At 37.1% G+C, this 20,940-nt stretch overlaps 1 protein-coding gene across 2 annotated transcripts in view; it reads left to right on the top strand.

Moving 5' to 3' along the window:
- Nucleotides 1–548: 548 nt before the first annotated feature.
- Nucleotides 549–20,940, top strand: part of DPYD (dihydropyrimidine dehydrogenase) — an 882,445-nt gene continuing 862,053 nt past the window's right edge. Inside the window, exon 1 of one of the 2 annotated variants that reach the window (XM_043460573.1) lies at nt 549–915. In XM_043460573.1, the coding sequence (XP_043316508.1) occupies nt 877–915 (39 nt within the window). In that variant the 5' untranslated portion in view covers nt 549–876. The remainder of the gene's footprint in view (nt 916–20,940) is intronic. The other variant, XM_043460572.1, reaches the window with a different exon arrangement.

Genomic DNA, 20,940 nt, shown 5'->3' on the forward strand with positions numbered 1-20,940 from the left:
AATATTTTCTGGATTGAGACCACCTCCAAATGAAATAGCTCCCCTCTCCCCAGCGAGCTCTAAATCAAAACGTTAAGGAACAACTCTTGATAAGAGCTTCACATTTTAGATTTTTTTTTTTAAGGCCATTAGAATGGATTGTCCTGCAAATATACAACCTTGATTTTGTACCACCTACAGACAGGACTTACTGCTTGCAGCTTCTGACTGTAGAAATTTTTGCTCACCTCTATTCCTGGCCCCTCTTCTCGTCGCCCCCGCCTCGTCCCCGCTCCCAGGGATCGTCCATTTTCAGAAAACCCTTGCCCTTGCCTGTTCCCGCCTATTTGTTGAATGCACAGAGGAACATTTACTACCTTATCCCTGAGGAATTCTGAAGCTGCAGTTGCCAAAAAACAATGTTGCTGCACCTCGCAGGGTTCCTGCGGAAGGAAATAAAAGGAATAATTTGTTACTTAGGGCGCCGATTGTTTCTACCTTTAATCCTGTGGTTCTCTCACATCTAGCCCCCACCTACCTAGCTCTGCCTCGAACAGTTTATAGAGCAAAGGCCAGTCCCGAACGCCGGTGCGCTCTCTCCCTCCCCTCCTGCCGCGAGTAGCAGGAAAACAAGCTGCTAGGTGGAGGGGCGGGAGCCGGGGCCGGGCTCCAGCCGGCCGGCTCTGCCCGCTGCGCGGGGCTAGAGGAGCCGCAGGGCCCCGCGCGCAGCCCCGCCCCGGGGGCGGCACCGCCCGGCGCCCGCCCCGCCTCCGCGCCTCCGGCCCTCCGCTTCCTATTTCTAGGGGCGCTCGGGCAAGCTGTCACTTTCGTCTCTGGTTGAAGCCTGAGGGCGCGGAAGGGTTCGTGGCAAGGAAACTCCAGGCCCTGGGCATCGCCATGGCCCCTGTGCTAAGCAAGGACGTGGCGGATATCGAGGTACCGACTGCGCGCGGGCTGGCGAGGGGCGGGCGGGGAGCGCAGCTGGTGGGTGCCCGAAAGGGCGCTGCGGCCACCGCCGGGCGGGGAAAAGAGTGGGCGCCTCGGGAAACTTTGCTTCCGCGGGAAGTCTGCGGAGGAGGAGGAGCAGCGGAGGAGCCGGCGCCCGTGTGGGCTGGCGGGGAGAAGAGTGGGAGTCCGCGGCTGCAGGGCTGTCCTTCGCGTTGGGACCTGGCTGTTTACTTCGGAGTCGGGGTCCGAAGTTTCTGGGTGGCCGTTGAAGAACTAGAAGAGCTCGAGGGAGATGGACTTTTCATAAGGGCGCTCATCTCCCAGTCTATCCCGCACCTCCTGTTTTTTCCCTGTAAGCGTTTTGGGATACCTGTCTGCTACCCCCACCTCCAGTCGCTGAATTCTGCATATTTGCAAAGGTGGAGGATAGAAATAATGGAGATCTGCATGTAAGCTAATGCAGCCCTGCTAGCCTTAGTATTGCTTATGAAAGTAACATAGGGAAGAACGGGATAGGGTATTGAGAACATGAAAAATACAGTGCCTTCAGAAATACAAAATAAACTGTATATTCCTCTTCTCAACAGTTTTTTATTTTCTCTTGCACTCTGTTTCTGTAAAAATGTCATCTTTCTTCCTGTGAATAAAGCCCACCCTGAAGTAACATGATCGTTTCCTTCAATTTCTCCCTAGGAGGATCTTTATGTATGCGACGAGAGAGATATAATTTCAAGCAGTGATTTTAGACATACTAATCTGGTGTTCACAGTTCTGAGCTAAAATAAACTGCTTTTTAGTTTTTTGTTGTGTTTTGTTTGGGGCTTTTTTAAAATTTAAGTCTTATTTAATCTTGATTTATTTCATGTACTAGATAGAAGGATTAGTTGGAGTCATGTACATGTGTTTTCTTAAGAAATGACATTTTCCTTTCCTCCGTCCTTTCAGTCAGTGGCTTAAGTAAAACTTTAAAACCACCTGTTTGCAAAAGAGCTGCTTTTGCCACTGTGTTGCCTCTAACATTGATTGTAGGAACTTTGTGTTCTGTTTGGGGGATGGTAGTAGTGTTTTCTCCAGACTCCGTACTTGGTTTGAAAAATCCATCCTAGTAATTAGAGCCAAAGTATGACTGAGCACACACGCACATGCTATGTGTTCATGTCTACTTAATTTTACTTGTGGTTTCTCTTGTGGATAGTTTACTTTTTCATATTGATCTGTGTGATATATTTAACCCCAAAATTTATTCATGCACAAGGTAAAAGATGATTGATTTATGTTGTCCTTTCTGGTCCTTGTTACTTTGACTTAACCACCCCCCTCCCCCCCTCCTTTTAAGCTAACTCAAATAGTAACCTTCTGACAACATTCATGTGGTACTGATGTACTGATTTCAGAGTTAAGAATGTCAGAGGGCTGGTGGCTTTTGGATTTTGAATTTCTTTATCGGTGGCTCTTTTGCATTTGTCCATGAAATCAGTTCTTAACCACATTACACTAAGGAAAAGATGCCACTGAAACATTAATGACCAGTTTAATTTCATGACTTGTTTCAACTAAGACTATTTAAGAAGTTCAGACCCTTACATTTACTCACCTCAATCTAACCTTAGTCAGCCTGATATTACTTGTACTATATATAGAATAGTGGTATTTAAGCTTCTTCAGCTTTTCTGTAATTCACACATGCAACACACTTTAATCAGTAACATCTTTCATCACACATAGTTATTTTCTTTTCCCTCAAAGTAATATCCACGATTCCCGAGCTAGAGTACCATGAAAGAGCATGAAATTCATCATTAAAATATAATGCAGTGCAGAAAAATACATTAAGTCTAGAGGAACACATTCAAGCGTAGATGTCTCAGGTGATCCTATTGACTCACCAAAGTTCATTTTTTTGAATGAATTATAAAGGCTCAGTTTTCTATCAGATTTGAATGCATACATTGGATTTGGTTTTTTTGAATGAATTCATTAAAACCATTGTCTAGAAATTTATCTGCTTGTGACCATTGCCTTAGTCTCAAATATGTGAAGCATGCCATCTTTAAAAAAATTATCAGTATAAAACAGAGTACATGTTCAATTGACAAATGTGAAAAGAACAGAAGGTGATAGTGACAACCCACTATAACAGTGGTTTAATTTTCCCCTTAAGCTACCTATAGAACCTCAAGTTGCAGTGAAGCAGCCAAGAAATATTTTATTTCTGGGGCAAAAAGTTATTGAGGTTTAGAGAGTTATTTTGTGTGCTCACTCCATATTTCTAACCTCAATCCAATATCGCATCAGGGTTTGAAGGGCTGAGAGCATAAAAGACAGTCAGAAGGTCACCAGATTCCAAAACTAAAATATCCCTGGGGAGAAAGATAGGCATAGCAAGGATGCCGTAGTAGATGACAGGTACTCGGCAATAGAACCTAGCTCACATACTCAAAAATTACTGTCAATGTATGAGAAATCAGATATTTTCCCAGATATGTTAATACGGTTCAGGACCACATTGTTCTGGGATCTGGAGCAAATTGCCTGTGGTTGAGGTCTAGTTCTACACCTTTTTAGACAGGTGACTTTGTTTAAATACCTAACTTCTCTGTGTCAAATTTGCATGATTTGTTAAGTAAGGAAAATAATCAGACAAGATAATAAATGTGTCACACCTTGACATCTTCTCAAGAAAATAACAAAATATGATAAAATTTTTGAACAACTAAGGAAAATCACTGCCTATGAAATAACTTATTTTAAAGTTCATTAATGGTAGCTATAGACTTTAAAAAGATATTTTACTTTGTGGGCTTACTTTTAGGATACAACTGAATTTTATCAAGAATGACTTTTGAATACAAATTCTTTGGGGAAGGTTTCAAAAAAGGTGACTGTCAGACATTGATCACTTTCCCTGACCTCAGCAATACCTTCACAATAATTCACTTAGTTTGAATCGACGGCTGGTCTAATGTCAGTATCTGTACTTTTAAAAGCAAGTAAGAATGATTTTGGAAGAGTTCACTTTTGTTCAGTGTCTTGTTCCTCTCCACTGACATGGATAATTGAGAATTTACTATAGAAGTATAGCTGAAGAAAAATGTGTGCAGGTACAGTGAACTTTTAATTAACTCTTTGGATATTAATAATTCTGGTAAGTATTTATAACTGAACTGAATTGCAATCTCACATTCTACTATATCCACAACCCCAAGTCAAGATTTATTCTTAGAATTATCAGTTAATGACTCTTTGGTAGTTATAAACTCATTTCAAATTTACTGTGAATAAAAAAAAAAAGATTTCAGTCCAATATCCACAAAATCATAATACTTTTAAAGTTAAATAGAAATGTTTTTTGAACAACTGATCCTATAACTTCTATTCATTTGAGAAGACAGTCAAAAATTTTGTGTTTATTAATTAAGAAAATAGTATAATAAAGTGATGGCTTTGGGAAATGGGAGTATAATGGTGTAACAACTTGGAGAAATTACATTTTTAGGAGAATTTTGAAAAAAAGGCTAATTAGTTGGTAGAGGTGGTAAAAGATATTGCAAGAATACCCTTTATTATAACTGCTTTTGCCACTGGGGAGGGAGGAGGTAGATCCCAAGAAGAAAATAAGGACTCAGCTTTGCAGAAGGTATGCATTATTTATTTATATAAACCTAAATGTTTTTTTAAGTCCAGTTTTGTTTCCTTGCTTTTATTGATTGGGTGCCACAAGTCTCTGGGAATGCTCTTGACTTGCTAAGGCTTTTAAAGCATTAAAACTAAAATTTCATTTTTAATTTGTTTTGTGAGTTTGCATTGTTAAAAATATACTTGTTCTCCCTACTCTAAGCTGTCCTGTGGACAATACTTAATTTTAAAGTATTTCTCCTTTCTAAGGAATTGAGCTGGGCAGTAGAAACGTGCCTATTGATGTGATTTGGAAAGTTACTCCAAATTTGGAGTTATTTCAGTGGAAGCTTCTTGTAGCTTTAAGGTACTATACACATTCCTATAGTTAAGAATGGTCATATATATATATACATATATATATATTTCATTATAGTTTTTCTTCTAAATTCTGCCTCCTACACATGAATTCAGATGACTCACTTTCAGTGGTTTAATTAAAAACTGTGAGATTAATGACTAATGATGAATCTATCACTAGGGAGATTTTTAGATTGGATCTGCTTAATCTTAATTATAGCAGATAGTGTTGACTGATTGCTTAATTGTAAAAGTGTGCTAAAACTCAATAGCCTCCTTTCTTACACTGTAGAAGGAATATCCAGTTTTGGAAAGCTCCACATTTGCAGTGAGGAATTAATAAGAATCCTATGCAGACCTCTAATCAAAATGCTGAGATAATTGGATGATCATTAAGCAATCATATCTTTCCTTAACTATTTTAATACAGTATTTTACCATACTCTGTATATGAACTGGCAAAACAAGAGCTTAAAAATAGGATAAACAGGCATGGTCACCTGTGGGAGAATCAAATAGCATAATGTTAAGTCACAATATTAGAAACACTAAAATTAAAGACAGACTGAAAAATATTTCACGTCATGAAATAACGTGACAACGAAGCCATAAGACATTTGATATAGTCTAGGCCTCAGTGTGGCTAAAAAGGTTGAAAATTATAACTGGTCAATTTGCCTTTCTGCTTCTTAGCTAAATGGACACAATGATAAATAGTCCTTAAAACTGTAAAGAAAATTCTGTGTCATTTATATCCTGCCTTAATTAAAAAATACTTAATAAGGCATTCTAAGATTGTAAATTTATCTATAATCAGGATTTTGATTTTCAAATGTGACATGCTTGCCTTCTGGACTTCATTTCCTCTTAATCCTCCATATTAAGACAGAAGGTGTTTTTTGGCCTCAAACATCAATAATGTGGGTGTCCATAGATATCCTGGAGCCAGTTATACTACTGATAACTCTTAATAGGATTATGTCTTTCCTGTGGTTTATAATTACTACTGCTTCCATTGCTTTTAATTAAAATGTTATACTAGTAGATATGAAACATCTGTATTTAATTCAGCATATAACTTTTCTTTCAGACTCTTCACCATAGTTATCTATATATTGATGTTAGGAACTCATTATATTTATATAAAATTTTTGATTTTGTACTTCACAAAATTAAGCTTCATTTCATGGTTAGTTTAAAAAACAAAATAGACACACTGTGTTAAAACAGGCCTGTGTTCACATCCTGGCACCATTATTATATATATTTTTTATTTATATGATTGTGCTCAAGTTGTTTCCTAAACTGTCATTTCTTTCTTTGTCAGTTGGATTTAATCTTAATTTATTTCATGTACTAGATAGAAGGATTAATTGGAGTCATGTACATGTAATGCCTCAGCACCTGTCACTTGAAATATATACCTCTTGAATGGTAGTAGTTATTTTAAATATTACGATTTAATGTATGTTATGCATATGTATTATATAAATGTCATTTGGCTAGAGTATTGTTCAACTCCAAGAATGAACTAGTGGTATCAAAGGCTGTTAAAATATGTGAGGAAAGAGAGAGTTAATGAAGTTAAAAGAATTATGAGAGAGGCTTATTATTGATTAAAAAATGTTGCAAACATTATTTTTGTCAGTATTAACAATGAGATGGGGGAGTTTTTGAAATTCAGGTCAAATTAAAAGGACTGTCTTCATTTTGCTTTTTATTTCTATTTAAAAATATTTTTAGTACCCGCTGAATAGCAAGCCCTATAGTGTAAGCTGTAAAAGATTTAGAGGAAGTATGTGGTGAAGGTTTTTTCTATATAGGATTGTCCACATCTAATACACTGTGGCAGAGAGTCAAATGTAGGAGTCCTCCTACTCCTAACCCTTGCTATTTCACTGCATTTGTACATGTGGATTGAATTGTTGGTGTTTTTCTGAATGTTTTTATGACTAGATCAGGTCAAACCATTGGTGAAATTTACTTCTTGGCATTCTCAATGGTATTCAGAAGGGATTATTGTTATCCTTCTGTGAAAAGAAACCCTTATGTGTCATTATTTTAAGAAAAAGTGCCCAGCTCCATATGTCTTGTGTTTAACTGGACTAAACTTACAGTTTCTTTAAGCCATCATATTAGCTTCAAAGAAAGTTTTTTCTGGGCTTCTAAGCATCCTTACACACACTATATTTGTATAGTACTTTATACTATATTATATATTTATATATTATATATTTAATATATATTATATGTTTAATACATATAATATACTGTATATTACAGTATTATATACTATGCTATATATATATATAATATTATATATTTTGTAACTGTTTTAAGTCCAAGGGAGGAGGGAATTGGAGATCAGCCTATTTTGCACCAGGAAAAGGTAAAGTGTGCCCTTTCTAAAGGATGACTCAGATAATAAACTTTTTGCATTACATTATAATAATTTAATTTCTTTGAGGATTTCAGCTTGGTTGTGTAATAGCATTCTCACTATCCTCTACCTCTATCATAATAATTAAAGAGACAATCTGTGTTCCTACCTCCCAGGTGCTTGGAAATTGATATTATGAGTGCTTATGAATGTCCCCTTGAGGCAATCCTGACTAGGCCACTTTGAAGAAAAATCTCTTCATCAATAATGAAGCCCTGAGGGCCACTTCTCAGGGGACCAACACAAAATTACATGTCAACTCCAGGCCTGATTTATACAGATGGTGCTCAAGGATGGAGCCTGACTGCACTTCTCCCTCCCCCAATATTTTATTACTTACCACTCTCTGCTGATCCTCCCCATGCCCCTTCCCACTTTCACTTCTCTCCCCAAACTTCAGCCTCCAGTTTTCACTTTGTTTTTACCTACTCAAGATTGACTCCTCTAGGTAGATCCACTTCTTTAGTCCTTGTGAAATCCTTTGAATGATGTTAAAAATTGACCATAGTAGCATATTAAAGCTTTAAAAATCTTAGTATATTTAATTAAAGCCAGGTGAAGATCTTCAGCAAAACAATAGAAGATAATGTGTATTTACTATATGTTAATGAAAATAAGCATCCTGGGATAGGGGCCAAGCTTGGGCATATTTTTGCTCCACAAGTCAGATCCTTTGCCTCTGACCTTGTGGAAGTCACTCAACCTCTGGGAAGAGTCTGCTGATTCCTCAACAAGTTTGTTATTGATCAGTCTTTCAATGATGGTTTGTAATAAAATATGGGAATGGTGAAATTGTTTGGAAACATGACCTGTTGGGTGATCATATTAAGGAAATGCAAGATGGTGGTGTCAGAGCTAGTGTATTTTACATGCTATACAGGATTAAGTGTACCATTTTTACCAGCTGTGTGGATTTGATGTACGTATTCATCTGATTTTTACTTTTCTCATGCTTGCCTGCTTCCTTTTCTTTTTAAATCAAATAAATAAGTCTAAATCTCCCCTGAGCATGCCGAAGAAGTCTGATTTTTCTATATATGGCTGGAGTTCTGTGAAGGTGATCTGGAATTCGTAAATTCATACTTTTGTATGTCTGTAGGATGCTGCTGTCTTTAACTAGGAATTAAGAACAGAGATTCCAAAAAGGAATCAGTTTTTCCAGTGTGCTTTTTGATTGATAACTGTCAGTGGAAACTAGAGTACAAATAGTTGGGTCCCCAGGCCCACAGAAATACAAGTTACTTTTCTCTGACTCTGCACCACAGTGTCCTCAAAATTTGGGGGATCTTCTGCTAAATATTCTCTCACGACAGATTTTGGGGAATGCTGGTGTAAAAGTTTGATATCCTTAGTAATTCAAACAGAAAGTTATTCAGTTCCACTTCGCAGATGCCTGAGATTAAAACATGACAACTTTCACAGCAAAATACTCTTTTTGAGGGGTTAATTTTCATTAAAACATTTTTTCATTTCTCTAATTTAATTTTCAAATTATTTTTAGTGATCATTACAGAAGATTTCAAAGAAACAAAAAAGAAGACCCCAAACATACAGTCACACCATATAAAACAGTCATGCTAATAGTAATTTAGTACTATCCTATACATGAGGTTTTTTTTTCCCCCTAAATAGTTTAATCATATACAATATTTATTTATTTATTGAGGTGTAGTTGATTTACAATGTTAGTTTCAGGTGTACAATATTATGATTCAAAATTTTTATATATTATACTCCATTTCAAGTTATAAAATATTAACTATATTCCCTGTGCTATACAATATAACCTTGTAGCTTATTCATTTATACATAGTACTTTGTATATCTTAATCTGCTACCCATATCTTGCCCTTTTTTCCTTTCTTCTCCCCTCTGGTAACGACTAGTTTGTTCTCTGTATCTGTGATTATGTTTCTTTTAGTTATTTTCATTCATCTGTTTAATTTATTTTTTGATTCCACATATAAGTGTTAACATGTAGTGTTTGTCTTTCTCCGTCTGACTTATTTCACTAAGCATAATACCTTCCAGGTCCATCCATTTTGTTGCAAATGACAAAATTTCATTCTCTGTTTGGTCCATCCATTTTGTTGCAAATGACAAAATTTCATTCTCTGTTTGGTCCATCCATTTTGTTGCAAATGACAAAATTTCATTCTCTGTTTTGGCTGAGTAGTATTCCAGTGTGTACACACACACACACACACACACACACACACACACACCCCCCATACACACACACACACACACACACCCCATACACACACACACACACACACACACACCCACACACACCCCATCCACCAGCAAGCAGGCTGCCTTAAGATCCTTTGAACACACAGCCTCTGCTGCATATGGCCCTGTCCACCAGTGGACCTGGGACTAGATCCCATGCACCAGGGAGCAGGCATTAGAACTCGTATCCCTAGGGCCCTTCAACCAGAGACTCCAGAACCCAGGTCTTCTATCCCGGTGGGCAGGCAGTAATCCCAGAACCCGGTGAGTTCCAGTCCCACCTGCTAGTGAGTGGACACCAGCTCCAGTTCAGTTACAGCTTGGTGGCCTGCCATGGCAGGGTCTACCTTACTTGTCACAGGCCGACACCGCTCTGAGAAACCTTGGCCAGCCGCCCCAGGTTCTGACTCACCAGTGAGTTAACACAAGCCTTTAGACACCCTGGGGCCATGCAGCCGGAGACCCTGGGAACTGGCTCTGCCCAACAGTGAGCTGGCACTAACCCTGGGATCCCATGGACCCTGGCCCCAGTGTCCCATGGAGCCTGCCCATGTCCAGCACCAGCCTCAGACTCCACCAACCCTGGCCCAACCCACCAGCAGGCCAGTATCAGTTCTGAGATATCATGGACTCCTCAGCCAGTTGCCCTGACTTCCAGCTTCATTCACCAGCACCAAGTTTGGGACACCCAGAAACTCACAGCCTGCCATGGCAAGAACAGGCGTTATCCACCAGCAGACAGACACTAGATCCAGGAATCTTAACCCTGCATCCACCTACTCCAGAACCAGCTCTGCCTACCAATTAGCCAGTACAAGTCCTGGGACCTCCTGGGGTTTTCCAGTCAGCTGCCCTGTGACCTGGTGCTGCTAACCAGTAGCTGGCAGCCTCTGCACAAGGCAAGACCTAGAAACCAATGGGACGAAGGAGCAGCCACATCTACCAGACCACCCACTGTAGTCAGCCTGCCGCAACAGATGTACCCATGCAGGCTTCATAGGTGCGTCACTGAAGCTTATAGCTCTAGTGATCAGAGGGGACTATACTGCTAGGATGCATAGGGCATGTCCCACAGAAGGCCACATTTCTCAGGTCAGGAAATGCAACCAAGCAACCAGATACAGAGAAATAAAAACAGCAATTTAGACACAATGAGACGACAGAGGAACATGTTCCAACGGGTTAAGGTAAACCCCCAGAAGGAAAACTAAGTAGAGATAGGCGATCTACCAGATGAAGTGTTTAAAGTAATGATTGTGAAGATGATCAAAGAACGTGGGTGAAGAATGGATGAACAAAGTGAGAAGATAAAGATTTATAACAAACAAAATATAAAGAGAAACCATTTAGAGATGCAGAATACAGTAGTTGAAATGAAAAATACACTAGAAGGAATCAACAGTAAATGAAATGATACAGAGGAATGGATCAGTGAGCTAGAAGACAGAGTAGTGGAAATCACTAATGCTGAACAGAAAAAAGAATGAAAAAAATGAGGACAATTTAAGAGATCTCTAGGAAAACATACTAAAAACTATCTCATAAAAACATAGTAACATTTGCATTATAATTGCCCCAGAAGAAGAGAGAAAAGTAAGAGAACAAGTTTGAGGGTATCATAGGTGAAAACTTTGCTAGTCTGGGAAAGTACACAGACATCCAGGTCCAGGAGTCACAGAGAGGCCCAAACAGGATCAACCCAAAAAAGATAATGCTAAGATGTATTGTAATTGAATTGGCAAAAATTAAAGAGAGAGAGAATATTAAAAGCAGCAAGGGAAGAGTGATGAGTTATGTAGAATGGAGCTCCCATAAGGCTGTCAACTAACTTTTCTGTAGAAACTCTGTAGGCATGGTGTACTTAAAGTGATGAAAGGGAAAACCTACAACCAAGAATACTCAATCCAAGGCTTTCATTCAGATTTGATGGAGAAATCAAAAATTTTTATAGACAAGCAAAAGGAAAAAGAGTTCAGCACCACCAAACTAGCTTTACAAGAAACATTAAAGAGGCTTTTCTAAGCAAGTAAGAAAAGGCCAGAACTAGAAACATATATAAGTTACAAAAGGAAAAGCTCATTGGTAAAAGCAGATACACACTAAAGGTAGTAAATCCACCTCATACAAAGTTAGTAAGAAGGTTAAGAGATGGACGTAGTAAAATCATCTATATCTGCAATAGGAAGTTAAGGGCTACACAAAAAGATGTAAAATACGTCAAAAACAGTAGTAGTGAGGGAATGGGGAATAAAATTGCAGGATTGTTAAAATGTGTTTGAAACTAAGCGAGCAACTTAAGAATCACATACATGTATGTATAGACCTCATTCTCAATATTAACTTCAAACCCAAAATCTATAATATATATCACACAAAAAAGAGAAGGAATGCAATCTTATATTGGCCTTTTTATTCTGTCAGAAGCATTTCTCTACATTCTTACTAACTTTTTAAATAGTTTTAAATAGCAGCATGATTCTCTGGGAGTGGAGATAACAAAATTTATTGAAGATAAACTTCATTATCTTTTCATTCATGCTTTTGAACTGTGGTGTTGGAGAAGATTCTTGAGAGTCCCTTGTACTGCAAGGAGATCCAACCAGTCAATCCTAAAGGAAATCAGTCCTGAATATTCATTGGAAGGACTGATGCTGAAGCGGAAGCTGCAATATTTGGCCACCTGATGCGAAGAACTGATTCATTTGAAAAGACCCTGATGCTGGCAAAGATTGGAGGCAGGCGGAGAAGGGGACGACAGAGGGTGGGATGGTTGGATGGCATCACCGACTCAATGGACATTATTTGAGTAAACTTAGGGAGTTGGTGATAGACAGGGAAGCCTGGCATGCTGCAATCCATGGGGCTGCAAAGAGTAGGACAGGACTGAGTGACTGAACTGAAACTTTATTATCAGACACTTATTTTGTTTTTAGCATAGTTATTAAAAACAATGCTTCAACAAATTTTTTTCCTAAAATATTGTAAATATTCTTGAGAGGGTGGTTTTAATGGTTTGTAGTGCATTTCAGTTCCACCTTTCTAACTTACAATGATTCAACTGAATTAAGCAACTTTAAAAGGTATATTTAAAATGGGAAAGGGGCTCACTATTGAGTGCAAAGACAGAAAGGACAAAATGGAATTGGAACCAATTACTCATTTGCCTCATCCTCACACCACCAATACAAGGCTATGCAATGACATCAGACATCTGGAGTTCATTTCATTTGATGTGAATATGGTTTGATTTGGACTTGGTCCTGACTGATGCTTATTTTTAGTTTGTGGCTTTATTGCCCATTGATGGTTCCTTGTTTTTTCTGCCCTGGGATAACAAGATAAGTAAGGGGGGGGGGGTGTGTGTGTCTCAAACTGTTATTTTGAATGGATAAATCTCAGATTGTCATCTCAAATGATTAAATATAATACCAACTGCAGATGTCCCAGCATGTGACTAAGGATAGAAACTTTTATATGGAAGTCCTACCACCAAAATCACTCCAGCAGTCCAGATTCTCAAAGGATTCTTTCCCCTTAAGTCTTTACATCAAAAGAATGAGTAATATGTTTGTGTGTGCATGTGTGTATATACACAAACACATGCATGTTTGCAATTTTTTCCTTTTTCTCATAGTACTTAAGAAGATGAAAGGGGCAATTAGTGGTAACTACTTTTGCCTGAACACAGTTGTGTCACAATAACAAATTTAATAAAGCAAAACATTTTTCTTTTGTCCTAGGTGTGTTAACCAAAATAACTTTTTAAAAAACATTTTTTTAAAAATTTTTAAATTTTTAATCTTTTGACTATGCCTCCCAGCATGTGGAATCTTATTTTCCCAACCAGAAATCGAACCCACACCCCCTGCATTGGAAGGCTGGAGTCTTAACCACTGTACCACCAGGGAAGTTCCAAAATAACTTTTGATTCATGCTTCGTTTTAAAGCAAAAATTTACTTGCAACCTGAACTCTGAAGATTGGTATTCTTAAACCTCTATGTTTTTTGAAAGAGATAAAACATTCATAGAAGAAAATTCTTAGATTGTTCATGAAAATTACTGCCCATCACCCCTTCATCCCCAAGCTAGATAATAGTAAGCAAGTTTAAGATCACGTTAAGATCATATTATCATGAAAGGATGCTAAGTGCAGGTAAAATTATTTTAAGGATTCGAAATACTTGAAAACTGTAGTACAGGTTTATATGGCTACTATCGGTGTTTAAATGTGTTTGAAATAATATCCTTTTAAGGTTAATAATGATTTTTAATTTTTATTAAATTTTTAAATTAAAAAAAATGATGAAAACATCAAATGGTTCGATTCCTGGGTCGGGAAGATGCCCTGCAGGAAGGCATGGCAACCCACTCCAGTATTCTTGCCTGGAGAATCCCATGGACAGAGGAGCCTGGTGGGCCATAGTCCATGGGGTTGCAGAGTCAGACGTGACTAAAGTGACTGAGCACACCTCTCTGAAAAATGGGGGCAGTAATAGTAACATACCGTAAGACTGTTGTATGGTTGAAGGAAACACTACGTATTTAATAGTTTAAAACACATAGTAGCTGTGCCGTTGTCAGCTATCAAAATATTAATGGCTCCCAATTTTTGTTTTTATTCTAAGGGATTTTATATCCCTTTGAAAATATGGAATGGAGGGGAGGGAAAGAAAACTCGATGTTAAAGTTTCACTGAGTTTGGGCAGAGGGCGGTGTGATAATCAAGGGGTTGGTACGCTGACAGGAACGTAGAGTTATAAGGAATAGAATACACAGGAAAGATGAAGATACGTGAGAAAAGATTGCCTTATGACTGCGGAGGCTGAGATGGAGTGAAGCATCTACATGCCAAGTCATGCAGAGGGTTGCCTGCGAACACCAGAGCCTCCACAAGGCACAGGTTTCAGAGGAAATACGGCAGTTGACACTTTAATGTCAGACTCATAGGCCTCAGAACTGTGAGCCCGTTGTTTTACGCCACCCAGTTTGTGGTATATTTTTTTTAATGACAACCCTAGCAAATGAATATTGGAGAAGGAAATGGCAACCCACTCCAGTGTTCTTGCCTGGAGAGTCCCAGGGACGGGGGAGCCTGGGGTGCGTCTATGGGGTCGCACAGAGTCGGACACGACTGAAGCGACTTAGCGGCAGCAGTAGCAGCAGCAAATGAATACAGATCTTAATATGAATTGCAGAAATGCAGAGATATTTGTGGAAGGAAGGAAGAGAAGGAGGGGGGAAAGTTTGGAAAAAGAGATAGCAAGGCTAGGGATAAGCTAAAGTATGTAAGAGGGGAGATCTTTATAAATTCACATTCATAGCTTAAGGAAGTAATTAAGGTCAAATATCATAATATATTTTAAAGAGCCCTAAATATGCTATTAAAGTCCTGGTTCTGCCACTGTATGACTTTGTCAAATTAAGCTAATTTCTGTTCGTAAAATGGAGATCATGATCCTTTTCCTGTCTACCTCACACTATAATTGATTGGAACAAATGAATTAAGAACAAATGCATCTGTAAGCTGGATTATCATGAAGTCATTTGACTTACAGACATGTACAGTACTTGTATGAGGGAAAAGTATGTTATTATCAAATATGATAAAGAACCAAGTAGATAAATTCTAAAATCTACACGGAAAATTAAACATATTTTTTTCAAAGCTAAAGTTATCAACAAAATATACATCTCATTCAGTTTTATAAGTAATTGTTAAGTATCTGCTGTATCCTAAGCACTGCATTAAGTATTAATAAGATGTGGGGGCTGGCTAAAAAGATTAATGTGACTTTCCTAAATGAGCTTATGACATCAGAATGCAATTTGAAGCAAGTTCACAAATAAGTATAAATCAAGATAGAAGGTGAAAAGTGCTTGGGTATGATGGTTCAGAATTATGATGTTAGAATTAAAGTATGCATATTATAAATCCACTTTCATGCAGCTTGATGATTTAGTTTCACACTGCTATTTTCATTTTATTGAATGAATGATAATAGATTCATGTAGGCTTTGATATAATCTTTTCCCACATTCGCTACAATCTCTTATAATTCAAGGGCCAAAAAATGAGTTAGGTGTCTGTTTCTAGGGATAGGTAGAGGAGGACTCTCCTGGCTGAGTTAGGTCAAGTGTAAGACAGGTGTTAGTGAAGGAGCTGGTAGAGTTAGTGCTAAGAAGGTTAAGTGTGGGTCTGTGTACTCACAGCACTATTTTCCCCCCACCTTACTTAAAAACATGTTTCCAACCTTTCAAAGATACATTAGTTTCAGAAGTGATGAAGCCAAGGGCATAGAGAGGTTAAATGGTATGATTATAGGTAGTGGTTGAACTGGAAACTAAAATCTATAAATATGAACCAGTTTTACATTGCTCTTTATTTAGACATTAAAAAACATGACATGAAAATGAGGAATCAAAGTAGTATAGGAGGGAGAAGTCCTTCAGATGTTACCTCATTTTTTCCCACTGTATGCATTCACAAAATTTCTCAATAAGATGTTTTATATTCACTTCTTCAAGGAGTCCTTCACATGTGTAAATGAAGCAAAGTATGAATGGCTTCTAATCCACAGACCAGATGGTTGCAGTGGAGGGAGCTGATGAGGCTTCATCAATCACTTCTCAACATGGTGTCAACTGACCAGTTTTGCCCTTTGCCAGGCTTCTTTGACCTCTGACAGGACACAGTCTTTATCTGTTGGGGAAATTAAGAAAAATCAGCAAAATAGACAAGAAAACTGGAATTGGTTTTGGGATTCTAAATATATATGATATATATGTTTTTTCTCTCTTTGGTTTCTATATATTTAGACATGTTATAAAACTGATTCACTGGACCCCTTGACTGAAGGACATTATTCTTTTGCAGTTCTACTTTATAATGGTAATGATGCCACTGTGAAGACAATCACTTCATATTTGAGAATTAGAAAAAAAATGCATTATAAGGGTGTGATCTATGATTAATTTATATTAGCCTACCCATTGCCTCTTTTGTGTCTTTAGTACTAATACAATTTTGATTTAATTATGCTACAATGGCAAATGCTTAGAGGTCCATATTGTGTAATTATAATTTGCTCTACAATGTTCAAAACAAGGCAATTTGTCTAGTTCTCAGTTAATCTGAAAATGAAATAAGTCAGGAATCTATGTAATTATTTCATTTCTCAATTTTAAAATAATATGCCTCCATAAGACCCTTTGGTTTAAAAATATAACCTTTGGGTTTGATAACCTTTATTCTTTGAGTCAACTTTTCTGGGGATATTAAATTACATTGACTAGTTATGCAAATTCTCATGCTATTACTCAAGCTCACCAGTGCCTTTTAATACCCATGGGAACTACTTTTGATTAGAATGGACCTTTGAGTTCTCTCCATTATTATTAAGGTATTGTTGCTGAAATGTTATGATTACCTTGCTGCCCAGTGAATCCTATGGAATAAGCTCTGAATTATTCCATTGTTTTAATAAGGGCATCTTTAAATATAATTTTTTTATTAGTGTAACAAATGCACAATATAAAGATAAAAAATAAAGAAAAGCTTTTAATGAAGTCAGTGGTTCTCTTCACTATTCCTCCCAGTGATGTGTTGGCAAACGATTGACTGGGAGCTGGGAGAGGGGGGTGGGAGCAGGGAAGCCATGATTTGCAGTGTTTGCTGATTATGAGGTCATAGGCACATTCTCTGTGGCAGACTTTAAACCCTAAAAACATGAAGTTGGGAAAAAAATGTTTACTGTAGGCTCTCCAGTACCCACTGGAGCTGAGTCCAGCACAGCACTGACTTCTCTGCTGTCCTCTCCATCTTCTCTCCATTCTTTTTCTAGAGGCAGCACTTTGAGCTGTTTCTGTTTTTAATTTACCCACTAATATGAGTCCAGTTTCTATTCATCTGTCGCATTTTGGGACACTTTTCACTTTTTCTTTGGCTATTTGCCTAGCAGTTTTAGAAAAGTACATTTTTTTAAAAGGCCCCCTAATGTTAAATTAAGATTTTAAAACATTAAATATTTGAGTCTCTGGGTTCCTCTGGTAGAGTTGAAACTACCAAATAATGGGCTAGAAGGTAGAAAACAATGAATTGTAAGATAGTTTCAAGGGAAGTTTTCTAAGGAATAATTTTTAAGAGCTATTATTGGTCCTAAACATATTACCAGGTTAATAATAGAATTAATTTAATAACCACAGGAAATTTCTACAGCCTTGCTCATGTTAAGTATTGTTTTGTCTATTTCAAGATTCTGGTTATGGCAGAAGCTCTACTATAGGGCTGATTCATGAATTGTGAGAAACACCATACATATATATTTAAAAGTTATCAAATAACTTACTGCTGCTGCTGCTGCTAAGTCACTTCAGTCGTGTCTGACTCTGTGTGACCCCATAGACGGCAGCCCACCAGGCTCCTCTGTCCCCGGGCTTCTCCAGGCAAGAATAGTGGAGTGGGCTGCCATTTCCTTCTCTGAATAATTTACTAGGAGGGTTCAATTTCATTTTAATGAAAACTTTTCTTACTTTCCTGATAAAAATTGTTATGTTCAGTGTAAAAAAGAAAAGTCAAGGAATCTAAGATCTCATCATCTGTGATAATGTTAAATAACTTGTTTCTAGTCTTTCAAGTTTTTATTTCACTTCATAGTAAATACTACAAGAGATGTATTAATCATCTAGCCTTGGTTCCTTAAATCTTAACAAGTGTGTAAATACCTTGACTTGCTCACATTCAATTCTGTCATTTAATTATGTAACAACCTTGTTAATTTCCATCACAGTCTTCCATTAAGTCAAATTCTTCTCTATGCCACTGTAATAACCTTAATTACAAGTTAATATCCATCATTTTTGAGGAAAATGTTTATACCTTTGTATGAGTTTAAATTCCAGGAAGGCTTGTAGAATGTATGTGGACCTATGCAGTGATGGGAAGTGCCTTTTGTCAAATACCTGGAAGTTATTACAAGTATTTAGATTGAAATAGAGAACAATAACTGATTGTTTCCTAGTGGTATGCCCCATTTTAGGAAAGTCTTAAAAGTTAAATGGTTCTGTTTAGTATGCTCTTTTTACAAAATATTCTACGAATAAAATAATAAATCTCACTAGAAACTGAATGCTACTAATTCGATAAAATTATTACTCATTACACAGCAATCTTAACTCTGCTTAAAATTTATTTTCAGTATGAATCTGTAACATGACAGCTGAAGTGTAAGAAGCTTTGTATTGAAAGTGACGGTGATAATTTACTCATCTTGAGATGAAGAGTTATTATTTCAGTGGCAGTGGAAAACTTTTAATGCTTAAAGAATTGTTTTAATATAGGGATTGTGTAATCTTTCCTGTGGGAACAAAAGGAATCTAGTTTTATTCAAAAATTATGAAACCCTGAACTTCTGACCTAGTATGCCTCTGTCTGGTCTTATTATTTATACACTTGGTTGATTATTGCTCCATTTCTACCTTTTTATATGGCTTCCAGTCAGACAGAAGTGACTCAGTCAGAGGCAACATAAAATAGTGCATAACTCAAAATATTTGGTAGCTTCTTTGTAATAATATTCTTATATGAATATGGTAATGTAATGGAATCAGGAGACTTGGTCCTAATCTTGACCACCTTTAATTTGGGGTGTCCTTTCACCTTCCTAGGTTCATCTGTAAATGGAGGAGCCTTTCAGCTCTAACATTCTAAGGAGGTGCAGTTCAATTCATTGTAAACCTCCTTTATATTGTATCTACACAAGGTCTTGAAGACACTGAGATGACTCACAGCCAGTCATTATATTCATTATGGGCAGACAGGCACATAAGTAGACATTTTTTACAGTGTGGATTTCAATTGGAACGCATCATCTAATAATACATGTAAAAATTTTTTTTATAAACTGAAAGTGTTAAGCATATAATTTCTATTATAATGGGAGTAGTGTTATTTGGCATTTCTAAGTTGTAAACTATATTTTTGGTACCAGAGCATCTGTGATTTCTTCACAATTAAGGAAGCAGCTTTTCAGATAAGATGTCTGGACTTAATTCAAATTTAACAATTGAAAGGCACTGGTAACATGCTGTATTTCACTGTCAATTTTTTTTTTTAGCCTCTATGTCATTTGTAAGATGACACCAAAACTCAAGTGATGTGCCAAAATGAATTGAACACTTTTTCCTAAGCCAGTTCTGTATCATAACTTTTACTTTCTGTGGTTATCCTTGCCCTTATAATCACAAATTGTTGACAAGGGAGATAGACATATTTTTCCATTCTCGTCACAGTGTTTATTCATTGTCTTCAGCTCCTTCCAGAGCTTCCTTAACAACATTTCTTAGATTTGCCTTTTTGTCATCATTTAACCCCCAAACAGGTAACCAGGTAGTTTGGTAGATGCTGTGGCTAACAGATAGATGATAGGTTTTCTATAAGTCTGACTTATTTCATGTCTTGTTTACATTGTTATATGTCCTACTGCAAAATTCATTTTATTATTTATGATGAATATGCAGCAATCTTTGAGTTGTATACATTAAAAAGAAATATGAAACTAATTTTATTGGTGTCCATGGAGGAAGTACAGACTAGTGATTAACAGTATAGAGTCTGAAGACAAAACACATGTAGAATCCGTCACTTTCTGGGCAAGTTATTCAACCTGTTCACAGGTTTGTTTCCTCACCTTTGAACTGACAATAATATTAGTAAGGGCATCATAGGATTGTTGTGATGATCAACTTTAAAAACCCTTAGAAAAGTGCCTCACAAACTGGAAGCTCCCATTTAGAATCAGCTGTTACAGTCACCCAGTGCAAGAACATTGGGAAAATGAATTTAAGTATTTCTTCAAATAAGAAACATTATTAAATTTTGAAAAAAATGAGTTAAACTGTCTTCTTGTTTGAAATATATATTAGGCTGAGAATAAATCTTGAAGTTAAATCAGAAAATGTTGATAGAGATAGTAGTGTATCTTGGGAGCACTGAAGTGTGTAATCTACTACAGCCTGGTAAGTTGGGTTTAACACATCTTGGTTGGGAGTGTATATTGAAGGCAGAGAGTGTACAAAGGATGATTATGGAAGGTTTCCAGAAAATAGTTTCTAAAGGAACATTGGGTAAATTTTTATTCACAACATCGTGCCATGCTGTAAAAAATTTATGTCAGTTAAAATGGAGAAACCTATTAACAATCAGTCAAGGGAGATTAAAATGAATCTTTTTTTTTTTTTTTTTTCTGTGCTGGTGCAACAAAATTTCCATTGATCACTTTTTGAAGTGAGTAATTTTTGGTTTAGGATTTTTGACACTGTGATGGATGTCAAGAAAAATAATGACTTATGCTGATGTGATTTCCCA

The sequence above is a fragment of the Cervus canadensis genome, chromosome 2, assembly GCF_019320065.1.
Source record: "Cervus canadensis isolate Bull #8, Minnesota chromosome 2, ASM1932006v1, whole genome shotgun sequence".
NCBI classification, from domain to species: domain Eukaryota; kingdom Metazoa; phylum Chordata; class Mammalia; order Artiodactyla; family Cervidae; genus Cervus; species Cervus canadensis.